The sequence below is a fragment of the Meleagris gallopavo genome, chromosome 1 (assembly GCF_000146605.3).
Source record: "Meleagris gallopavo isolate NT-WF06-2002-E0010 breed Aviagen turkey brand Nicholas breeding stock chromosome 1, Turkey_5.1, whole genome shotgun sequence".
Lineage (NCBI taxonomy): Eukaryota > Metazoa > Chordata > Aves > Galliformes > Phasianidae > Meleagris > Meleagris gallopavo.
In genome coordinates, this window is record NC_015011.2 from 189,395,175 (window position 1) to 189,407,077 (window position 11,903).

An 11,903-nucleotide genomic window follows, 5' to 3' on the forward strand; every position below is an offset into this window, starting at 1 on the left:
CAGCATTGATGATAGAAGGACCAGCACAAGGGAAGTCAGAGGAAAGGTCAGGAAAGAAAAATAATGCTTGGCTGCTGACAAACAGCTAAAGAAAACAGAAAAAATAAAAAAAAAAAGGAAAGAATTACTGCTCTTTTTCTAGTGCATAAATCTTCCTCCTGCTCAGGCACCTCTGCCCTTAATTAAGGACAAAAGAAAAAAATCTATTAATAGAAAACAAGCAAGAAATCATAGGAGGTGACCTGCTTTATTTGACTGGATTAAGTGGGGGATTACAGGAATGGTTAGTGATGTCAATAAGGGCTCTGGACAAATTTTTCCTATTACTGCTGGTTTTCCGGGAACAGGATGTGCAGCTGGTCATTCAGGTAGAGTAACTTCACTGAGGCTGAAGCAGGGAGAAGGTGAACACCGAAAACCCCACAGTGATGGTCCTGGCATCGCTGGCTCAGGAGCAGAGCCGTGCGTTCAGCTCGTTAAATGCAATTCTTACAGTAACAGAGATCCTGGGATCTCTGACAGCTCCTTGCAGGTGGGAAGGAGAGAAAGAAATGAAGGGAGAGAGGGGATGTGATTGTATAAGGGCTCTCTGAAGGTAAAATAAAGCTGATCTGAGCAGATGGCTTCCTGCCACCTAAAACTTCCACGCTGCAAAATCCCATTAAGCGCAGAGTTTAATAAAGTTCTGGATATCAAGGAGCAGCAGCTATTTAAAGCCTTGAGCACCTGCCAAACATGGCTTTGTGAGCCATATTTCCTGCCCCAGATCACTTCTCCCATCTCCTGGCCATGCTCTCACCTTAGGAAATGCCATCACTTGTGACACGAGGTGCTCAGTGCTGGTGCTGCTGTGGCATTCCACTGGAGGGGTCTGAGGTTCGTTATAAGCAGGGCTCCTCACACGAGAAGTGATTTTCCCAGCCAAGGTCTTTATATCCTTTCAGATATCTTTGAAGATTCGACTTTTTGCAGCGCAAACTTTACCCAGCTAGCCTGGGAAACTTGAACTAAATGCAAAGGAAACCATAATTCATGTCTGCCTGGAAATATCTTGAACAGCCGGCCTGGAGACCAGTTGGGAGGTGGGAGCTTTGTGCTGGGGAGTTTCAGTGGTGTGGGGTCAGTCAGATGGGATCTTGTTTGCTTACTATCTTCTATGTGTCCTACGGGGAGGAGTGATGAAAACTCTGGGAGAACCAAGTCCTTCTCCCCACACTGTATGGACCACGAATTACCCACACATGAAGCAAAACAATCCCAGAGACAGGGAAAACTTGAAGCTTGATGTCCACAATTCCACCTTCCACAAGTTGCTCTATATGAATTCGAGGTGACTGTCTTCTGGGACATTATATTTAGCTTTGTGTTCCTCAAAGAGCTTGCTCAGCTCTTCTAAGTATTTCCGATGGACTCGATCAACCTCTTCGTCCGATGGTTTGTGCTTCTTCAGCACGGGAATTGGCTTCCCAACTGGAAAACAAGAGCAACTATTAGGTCAGGTCTCTATGGACACTTTGCACGTGTTAGCACAGAGATGGAGTCCCACCTTTCCAAAGATGTGAAGGACATATTGATATGACCAGGAGACAGCATAGCCAAGAGTGGAGGGGGGGAGATGGAGGTCCAGCTCAGTGCAGCTCCTACAGCTTCTCTTAATATCTCAGATGCTTTTTTCAGGACAAATCTACATAATTTGATTCCAGCCCCTTCCCATCTCCCAGAGCCGCCACCAGCAGTAGGACACTTCTCCTGCTCTGCCCGCTGACTCTAATTGTGTTTGTCAAGCTCATCATTGTGTAACACTGTTCCTCATCGAACTAATGAGGAGCCCTTCTGATACTGTGCTGCTTGTAAAACCATTGAGTCAATCCAAACAGGCTGTAAAACAATTAGAAGTAATTGCTGCCTGTCAAACCTAATCAGCAGGGTGAGCCCTGACCTTTCCAAACAGCCTCTTTAATTACATTAATTCAGGCCATCAGCTGTACTGTGGGCCAAGCGTGGAGCTGTTGAAACCAGGTGGAACTTCATCACAACCAACACCTTTCTTTAAATTTGGTCTCCTGTTGTGCATGGTCTCCAATGAAACCAGCCTGGCTTGTTTGTACAGATAGGCTGGGGCTTGTGCCTGCATCTGCATGGGATGCTGGGCAAATCATGTAGGTCCTGTCTGACTTCTGGGATTGGCTTGGAAGTTCAACCTAATGCCATGACAGGGGTTTGTACAACCTGGTTCTGTGGGACTGAGACTGGATGCATCTCATGAAGGCGATGGAGCATCTCGACTTGCTCTGGGGTTTTCTCAGCACTATTCAGACTGCTTGGGTTCTGTGAGATGACCAAGACAGAGCTCCAGACTGGTGTATGCAGGGAACCCTGCGTTATCCTTTCTCTGTGCCAACCCACTTGCCCCAAAGGTGCTCCAATACCACATTCAGCTGAGTGTCGCATCACAGCTTCCAGAGCTGCCTGGACACTCAGACAGTCTTACCCAATTATGTTTTTAACATTTTCCTTCCATCTGCAGATGGGGAATTTCTTCTATCTTAAGGAAACATATCCCAGAATCAAGGATCACTTAAAAAACACTTTTTTAAGCAAAAAAAGGACCACGAGAGAGGCAGGTGAGCAGTGGGAAGTGCTCCATTGCCAACAAGTTTCCAGCCCATGGCAGCTCATGCACCTTGGCTCGGCAGAAAGAAGACACGGCCCAGGGACCATCCTTGACCATGCTTTGGGCAGGCTTTTGTTGAGGAGGGACTTACTCACGGTGTTGATAGGCCGGCGGTAGGGGACCACCCCAAAGCTGTACTGGAAGATACCTCTTGCGTGGAAGAGGGGCAGGGAGATGCCCATGATCTGCTGGAGCCGGTGCTGGATCCACCGCAGCCACGAGCCCTTGGGGTTGCTCACCTGGTCGTAGAGCTCATTCTCCCCAAAGGAAAAGGCAGGGACCAGTGGGGAGCTGCAGGGAGATGAACACAACGTGTGGCCACGACGATCAGTAAGGCCAACCCCAAAACACCCTCGCTATCCCCCAGAATTCACCTGGAACATCCTATTGACCACCCGCCGACCAGAGCATCCCTCCCCAGCCACCCTGTAGCCCCACCCTTTGCATCACCCCTGCTCAATGGCCACGCGGACAAATCCCTTCCTATTCTTCAGCAGCAAGGTGCAGGATCCTGGCCGGGCATCCAGAGCCTCCTGAGACCCACCAACGATGATAGCCAGCAGGTTCCCCCCCTCTGGCCTATGCAGCACATGGTACGCGCTCTCCTTATCAGAGGACACAAGGCCTGGGAGGTAGAGAGGAATTAAAACTGAGCATCTGTAAAACCTGCAAAGTGCGGTTTATTCCCGTTTTCCTTCTTCATCCAGTTCAAGAGAGGTGCTCAATGCTTTATTTTCAGTTTTCCAATGTTCTGGAAATCTCAACCCAACTCCTCAGGGTGATGCAGAGCTCATGCAAAGCTCTGCCACATCACAACGCTGCAGTAAAGCCCCAGCCACCCCATGAGCTGATTCAGATGGAGAAGTGGGTGAACTCCAAGCCCACCAGTGAGAGACGGAGATCAGATCTCCACAAATCTCTCTGGAGCCCTCTCCCCCCTCTCCATTTAATTTTTACCGCCTCCTCTTCCTTTTTGTTTCCTGTCGTCATGTATTGTGCAGCACCATGAGCAACCTTTGGTAGCTGCTCCCTGATGTTTTCCCTCTTTGCTCCCTAAAAAAACATTTGATTCGCCCTCTCATCCCACCACTCACCGGTGCTGCCATCCTGCTTACCTGCGCTCATCAGGTAGTCCCTTAAGAAGGGGACACGAAACCACAAGGGGAGCGTCATCAGGTGTGGGGTGATGCCTGGGAAGATCGTGGAAAAGCCTGTCGCCTCTGTGCCGAAATTGATGAAGGCTCCCACCGCCAGGACCCCGTGGGGGTGAAATCCCACCAAGTAGTTCTGCCTAGGGTCCAACTCCGCTGTTTTCACCAGCTGGACAAGGGGTGGGACAGGAGTTAATGCCGTCACCTGAGCGCACGGAGAGTTGGCTATGGAGAACAGAGGGGTTCCCTTGCAGCCATCCCTCCTTCTGCTGGGAAAGATCAACTGGAAGAGCTCAAATGTTGTTCGCTGAGATGTATTTCATTGCCTGTTTTTGTATCTCCCTCCATTTCTTGGCCTGAAAATGACATCTCTAATGCTACAGATCTTTATTGTTCTTTATTCATTATTCTTTATTCTTTATTTATTCTTTATTCATCTTGTGGATGCCCCATCCCTGGAGGCATTCAAGGCCAGGCTGGATGTGGCTCTGGGCAGCCTGGTCTGCTGGTTGGTGACCTGCACACAGCAGGGAGTTGAAACGAGATGATCACTGTGGTCCTTTTCAATCCAGGCCATTCTCTGATTCTCTGATTCTATGATTTTATAGAGTCATGGAACCATGGGTCCAACCCCACTACCAGGGACAGGGACACCTTCCACTAGATCAGATTTCTCAAAGCCCGCATTGCTTTGAGCTGGTCTAGATGTTGTTAGGAACCTACTTTCTTTAAAACCTCCTCCAGTACATTTTACACTATAGAAAAAAAAATGCAAAAAAAAAAAAGAGATAACTCCCTATATAGCCCCTTATAACCACCACAGCCAGAGCCACCCTAGTAGTGATTGTCCTGTCCTGAAACACATCAAGTAATTGAAGAATGCTTTGTATGTCATCAGGTGAGAACCTCAGCTCCCAAGGAAAAAAATGATGTATTTCTTTACATTATGGACTACCCTACAAGAGGCCAGCAGCTTGAGCCTGTGTTAGTTACCTGAAGAAACATGCAGGTCCATCAGGGAGCAATGGATGTCTGCCCAAGGCTGTTGCAATTTTACCAGGAGTGAGAAATCATAAAATCATTTTACAGTTGGAAAAGACCATTAAGACCATCTTGTCTGACTGTCAGCCCACCACCACCATGCCCACTGACCATGTTCAGCCTTCAGAGCTGGACAGCATGGACTGCAGCACACGGTTGGCCCTTGAGGCTTGGCTAAGGGGCAAGCCAAAAATCTCAACCAGTTTTGAAAAGTGAGAAGCATCGCACGGGTGGCCCAGCAGGAGAGGAGAGATAACAGACAAGATTTGGCCTCTGTGGGTTACACTTGTGATGGCCCACCTGGAATGGAAGGACCAGTGTGACCAAGTCAGCCTTGAGCTGTGCCTCTGAGGACATCCTGCAATCCCAACGTCGTCGTACAGACAGGGCATAACCCTGCCAGGAGCATCCAACAGCCAAATGCTGATATCTCTACAACCCTTAAATCGGTGCTGAGGATGCTCTCAGCCCCAGGGCTGCCCATTACAAAGCCATCATGGATTTCCAGACAGCTGAAAGCACTTCTGTACAAGGAGAAACAAAACCCTTTGTGCTTCACCCCATCAGTGCTTGAGTACCCTGCTTCTGTCCAAATGCAGGGAGCAGCTAATGGGGCATTTGTTTTCCTAGAAGCACCCAGCGCCCTGAGTTCTATTTTACTTTTTGACATCATGGCTCATTTCCCATCTGTCCTAAAGCGCTGTTGACTGTACACATGTGCCCACTGAAGCGCCTGCTCCTAATGAGAGGAAGAGACAAACAAAAGTCCCCATCACCACCCAAGTGCAGGAAGAGGGGCAGATGGCTGAATTGCTGAGCCCCTGCCACGATTTGCTCAGTTTTTGAGTAATCTCAGCTTGCACTGATGTATCCTGCATTTATCTTCAGTTTCCAAACAAGCTTTCATCTCTGAATGATTTATAAGCAGGGTGAGATGCTGGGATGCGTCACAAGCCACTAAATCTCCTGAAGTGTGAGAAGGGAGGGTAGCAGCAGTCTGAGCACCTGGCTGCACCCCAAGGTTGTGCCACCCTCCTTGCTAATAAAAACTGGACTTGGGCAAGCACCCAGACCTGCAATCTGCTCTGACACCTGCCATCCCTAAAAACCTTCCCAAGGAGATGCTGCTTGCTGCTCACCTCAGTGAAGGAGGATGGAAAATCAGTGTCCAGTGGAGCTTACAGGAGGAACTGCTTCTGATATGTGATTCCTTGTGCATCTAAGTGGTCTCAGAGCCACTAAAATCTGGAGTCCTACCAATAGTAGTTGGGTCTGAATTGGGCCACATCCATGTTTTTTGTGGCTTAATCATGAGTTACGTATCCAGAGCCCTGCTTTAAGCTGTGGATAACTTTTCTGAAAGAGTGCTCAGGTGCTAGAAAGGGCTGCCCAGGGAGGTGGTGGAGTCACCGACCCCAGAGGAGTTCAAGGAACGTTTGGACGTTGTGTTGAGGGATATGGTTTAGTGAGAACTATTGGTGATGGGTGGATGGTTGGACTGGGTGATGTGGTAGGTTTTTTCCAACCTTGGTGATTCTGTGATTCTACAACAACTAGATGGTAGGAGCCTTGATGTTCAAGGTTTGACAGCCTGTCAAGGTGGAGCTGTCCTCTGCAGCACCAATCACATCTTAATGACACTGTTGAAGTAATTGCTTCTTTCAGATTTGCAGAGGAAGGGAGAGAGGGTCCCTGCCTTTGTCACAGGGCTCACGATTTGGCCAGAGCCTACAGAAAAACCATTTCCTTGCAAAAGACCAGGAAGGAAATCTGTAGCAGAGGAGAGACTTGGGTAAAGTATCATAAGGCATAGGTCAGATGCTAAACCACCCTTCTCCTTCTGAAAACACTTAAACACAGCAACTCAATCCATCCATCTGGGCTGTCTCTGCTGTTTGTTCTCTCCTTCCCCTCCTGCTGCCAGAGGTGAACCTCTGCACAGCAAGCTGTTCCCAGACAACCAGGAAAGCTGGCAGCACCCAGCCCAGGCTCTGCGCACTGCAGCCCCGGAGTGCGTAATGGGGTTGAGGTGCAAGGGGTGGATTTCATTCCTCCTGGTTTGACTGGGTTGTCACCTCTGCTCCTGCTGAATGGCATCTACTGCTCTGCTTTTTCCGGGTGAGTTGAACATTAATTATTGTCAAAGGACTTGAGGGTCCAGCCAAGCCAGTCTGTGTGTAAACACTGAAGGGAGACAAATTCTTGTCCTCAAGTTTTTCTTGGTAAGGCAAGACTAGTTTCTCAAGTTAGAGGGGTGACAAATTAATGCACGGGACCTTCATCCCCAAAGCAGAGAACTCTTATCAGCTTGGAGTCAGGCACTCCAAGCTGAGTCATGGGTGTGTTGGCTTGAATGGCTTCCCCTTGTCATGGTAGGGATGCTGGATTGTGTCCTGTCTGCTGACAGCAGCCCTGACCCCTTGTCAGTGTGTTGTGAGCCCTGGTGGCAGGGCAGAAAGCCATTTGGATCCCAGATATGGGGTTATCATGGCCCTCCCAGCTCATAAATTTGAATTTGAAGGGTGAGGTCTACTTTATGTGATGTAATCGCTGCAGATGTTCAGTGCTCCCAATGAATTCTTGACTGTAAAAAGCTCTCCCTACTTTATCTACCCAAAAGTGGGTCCAGAACATGGGAAAGACCCTGTCCCCCATCTCTGGTGAGATTTGCTACATGCATGGTCACCATCCATGTTAGGGAAATGCATGCATAGATTTTAGGGGCTCTAATAAGAGACCATGTACTGGTGAGGATCTCAAGCAAATTTAGTTTTAAACTGAATTAGCTAAAGCACATTAACATCACAAGTAGATGCTCTCAGCTGGAATTAAAGTGGCCTTCATTTGTTATTGGTTTTGTTTTTCATTTCATTTTGCAACTGAATTGAGCTAATTAGGGCTTCCAAAGGACTGTATCATCACAGGATTTCAGCACTGGTTTAGTGAGGCTGTTTTAATTCACCTTTTGAGATGTGGCTGGGGTGTTTGGTTATCACATGTGTGCTGGACGGTCTTGCCCCAAACAATAGGAAAAGAGAGAAAGGGTGATTCCCCATGTAAAACTGGTGCAAAAGTGCTCGAAGGAAGCAAAATTCTGTTTTACATCAGCATATCCTGGGGTCAAATCAACACCTCGCCCCCAGCTGATCTTGTTTGTAGGGCTGGAGGGATCTAAAAGCAGTTATGTGGCGAAATGGATGGAATCAGGTTGAGATGAGCTTGGTCAATGCACAGTGCTTGCTGTGCCAGCAGACAGACAGACAGGTAGTGCGCTGACTTGCCATGTCATCACATCCTGAGGGACAGAGGAACATGCGGTGGAGACAGGGATTGGCCAGGAAAGCTGGTCAGAAAATCTGTACCTTCTTCATTTAGTCTCCCAAACTGAATTGCTATTGTATTCCTACCACCCTCTGGCCTCAAACTCACTTCCAATGATGTTATGCTCATTAATCTGCTCTTAAGTAGGATAAACTTCTGTTCAGTTTCACACTAAGCAAATCCTCAGGTCCCTTGCTTTCCACCCAAGCACCACCAAAGAGCATCTCATGCAGGAAGAAGCATGCAGTCAGGTCCTCTATGGGATGACAGCAACCACGGAGCAAGCCCCAGGAAGAAGAAATTGTACCAAAGAGAAGTCAGCACATCACCTAAGGGTGAGGGGAGAAAAAGGGAAAAGCAAACATCTGAGTGCCAGCAGCTCCTCAGGAAAAACGGGTTTTTGTTCTCAGCAATGGAAGGAGTCTGAGAAAATGTCTCTGGGCACTGGTGCTTTCTCCAGGTGCCACAATACTGAATTCACTTGAGGGCAGAAAAGAGAGGTCCAAGTCACAGGGCAAGGAAGCTCTTCAGAAAATGAGGGAGAGTTGACTTTGTGTCACTGGGCTGTATGCTGCTTTTGTCTGAACAATCCTTCTTCTCTCCTTTAGCCAACAGAAGGAAGCAAAATGAACAGCCAGAAGTACTGGAAACCAGAAATGATGTTTAACGTCACGGTCCAAAGCACAAGGTCCCCAGTCACAAACAGTACTATTCTGCTGTGAAAAGTAAGAAAATATTCCTGGTAGGGCTTGGTTCATGTGCACTTGGACCACTCCACTCTGCAATGCCCTGTGCTGACCCAGAACCATGGCACACACAAATAACCCCCGTCATGGTCTATGCAATTATGAGAATGAATGAGCTCCTAGGGGTCCACTAAGTCTCCAGTGACATGTTTTGGTTAAGCTAGCAAGAAAAAGAAACCCAGTAAGAGCCCAAGGACAATGAAAGAGGTTGGGACTCTGCCAGTTGCTACAGATAACAACATCCAACTGGCACTTACAGAACCATAGAGTCATTAAGGTTGGAGAAGACCATTAAGATCATCTAGCCCAACCATCGAACCCTCAAGGATAACCCCAAGGATGATAAAAAGTGTCCTGTGGCTCTTCAAGAGGGGGAAAACAGTGCCTTGAGGACTACAGGAACCTTCTACACACAGAGACATTTTTCTGGTTGCCCTGAATAAAGCTGCTGAGATGATGCCTGCTGGGCTGCTCTGATGGGTGACAGCATCTGAAGGCAGCGTTTGTTGAAGGCCTTCCCCTCAGGCACGCCCATGGTGCTCCTCAGCTGAGGTTACCAGAGCACCGTGGCTGCAGGAGGAAGGTTGGTGAACAGCAGTGAAGATGTACTATTTCTTGGCCACGTGGGATACTCATAGAATCACAGAATCATGAAGATTGGAAAAGACCACCAAGGCCATCAGCCCGTCAGCGATGGAGGAATTCTAATGCTGGGTGTGTTCCCACCATGGTGATAATGGATGCTCCTCTGGTGGAGAAGGATGTATGAGAAAGGAGGTACGAGTTAGTCTGGCAGTGGCAGACTAATTACTGACTGTTCGTTGAACACAGCTCCAAAATCTCTCCTGGAGGTACCATCAGCCCCAACAGACATTGTGGGATATCTGCTCAACCACTGGCTGCCCAGAGAGATTTGTTGTGCATTTCTGGGGATACCAACCCCACTTCTAAGGCCCAGGTGAGCTTAGAGTAGTTTGCAGGCCTACCATGGTCATGTAAAAAAGAAGAAGAGAATGATTGAAATACAGGAAAAAAAAACCTTCCTGGGAAAGATGCTCCTGGGAAAATGCCTGGGATCCCAGTGCTCATCTACCTTTTACAGTCACCCAAACTCACTCAGGTCCTGGCAACCCCCTAATTAAAATAAGGGCAAAAGCAAAGAGCAAAGCAATTCTGCGTGACTGGGATCAGCAGAGGGTGCTCCTCGCACATGCTGGGAGCCCGACTGCTCCTGCATGGCAGATCCCCGCTGCAGCAAAGTGCAAATTCACTCTGCCTAGATCTCCGGAAAGCAGATGCTCGTCCCAACCTCTCACTGCTTCTGCAGCAGCCAACATGCCCAGGGATCCCATAGGAGCAGCATTTCAATCCCTTTCCTGAAATACCCAAGGGCAGAGCAGTGCAGGCAGCTCTCGCTGCCTCCCCACCTCCCAGCACTGATGCTTGACCATAATAAGTTTGCAGCAGGGATCTGGGAGGATTAGGAGCCGCATTTAATCTTCCCAGAATAACTAATCCTCCAGGGCTGAACAAACTCAGTCTACACACAAATGCAGCCCGTGGTGCTGGATCCATGTCCCCATGTCCCCATTTACCTCTGTTCTGGTTGGGATTTTGGGCAATCAGGAGCGTGTAGCTCAGACCAAAGCTCAGCTCAGTTCTGCTCCTTGGGAAGATTACAGGATGGCTAAAGCAATATTTGCAGTGCTTAACATCTGTGCTGTTAGGAACAAATAATTTCCCATCCCAAATAATTTATTCGAGTCCATGCTTGAAGGATATGAAATGAAATGCCTTTCGAGCACGGGAAATGCGTGACTTCTCCCAGAGCAGCAAGGAAAGGCTGCTCCAAACCCTCCCTGTGCACCCCAGTATGCTGCAAGCAAAACCAGTAGCTATGCTCCCTCTACTGGTTTTTCTGCCTGGCAGTGCCACTTGGTAAGGAATCATAGAGTCAGAATTAGGTTGGAAAAAATCACTGAGATCATCTAATCCAACCATCAACCCATCCCCAGCCATCAACCCATCCCCAACCATCAAACCGTCCCCAACCATCAGCCCATCCCCAGGACAGACGGACAGCCCAGGGCGCTGCTCAGGAGGGAGTGTGCATGGGGCAGGCAAGGAGGTGTTGCTGGGCTTAGCTGGCACCTATGTTTTAGCAGAGAGATCGGTCTGACACTGCTCAAGCTGTGCTTTATGGCCAGAAATAAATTACAGAACATGCATGATGTATAATCTTTACAATCACATAAACAGCATGCAGCATTTCTAGCATTTTGTGCAGCAACCTTGAGAACAATGACTTGGGAATTTGGTGTTTCCTGATGAATGTCCTATAGCATTACCTGTCTCTTATGGTAAAAGCCACCAAGAGCTCTCTTGGGTTGTGCTCCCATTCCTCCCCAGGAGACTATGATATACATTCTGGGGGACTTGCTTTGAAGCTTGGCCAGGAGCCCTTAGATCACTGCAAAAGCTCAGGAAAATGGCTCTGGATAAGGCAAGAGAGCAGCCAGAAAGGCAGAGGATGACTTTCTCAGGACATTTCCAATAGCTTTCTACAGAGTCCATCTCTGAATTTAGCCATGAAATAACTCAATATTACTGATGGAAATAAGGTGGGAGGAGTGGCTGAGAGTCCAGAAGGCTGTGTCACCGTTCAGCAAGACCTGGGAAGGATGAGAGTGGGGTAGAGGAGAACCTGATGAGGTTTGACATGAGCAAGTGCAGAGTCCTGCACCTGGGGAGGAACAGCCACAGCATCAGTACAGGTCAATCAGCTGAGCTGCTGGGGAGGATCTCTATGGAGAAGGACCTGGGGGTCCTGGTGGGCAGCAGGTAACCATGAGCCAGCAGTGTGCCCTGTGGCCAAAAAGGCCAATGGGATCCTGGGGTGCATTGCACAGAGTGTGGCCAGCAGGGTGAGGGAGGGGATCCTTCCCTCTGCTCTGCCCCAGTGAGGTCACA

General features: G+C 48.6%; 1 protein-coding gene across 2 annotated transcripts in view; it reads right to left on the minus strand.

Annotated features, from left to right (window-relative positions):
- Window positions 1-217: 217 nt before the first annotated feature.
- MOGAT2 (monoacylglycerol O-acyltransferase 2) overlaps window positions 218-11,903 on the minus strand; it is an 18,207-nt gene continuing 6,521 nt past the window's right edge. The window contains exons 3-6 of one of the 2 annotated variants that reach the window (XM_010706270.3): window positions 3,790-3,994; window positions 3,125-3,299; window positions 2,766-2,965; window positions 218-1,470 (exon numbers count right to left, since the gene is read on the minus strand). In XM_010706270.3, the coding sequence (XP_010704572.1) occupies window positions 1,316-1,470; window positions 2,766-2,965; window positions 3,125-3,299; window positions 3,790-3,994 (735 nt within the window). In that variant the 3' untranslated portion in view covers window positions 218-1,315. The remainder of the gene's footprint in view (window positions 1,471-2,765; window positions 2,966-3,124; window positions 3,300-3,789; window positions 3,995-11,903) is intronic. The other variant, XM_010706271.3, reaches the window with a different exon arrangement.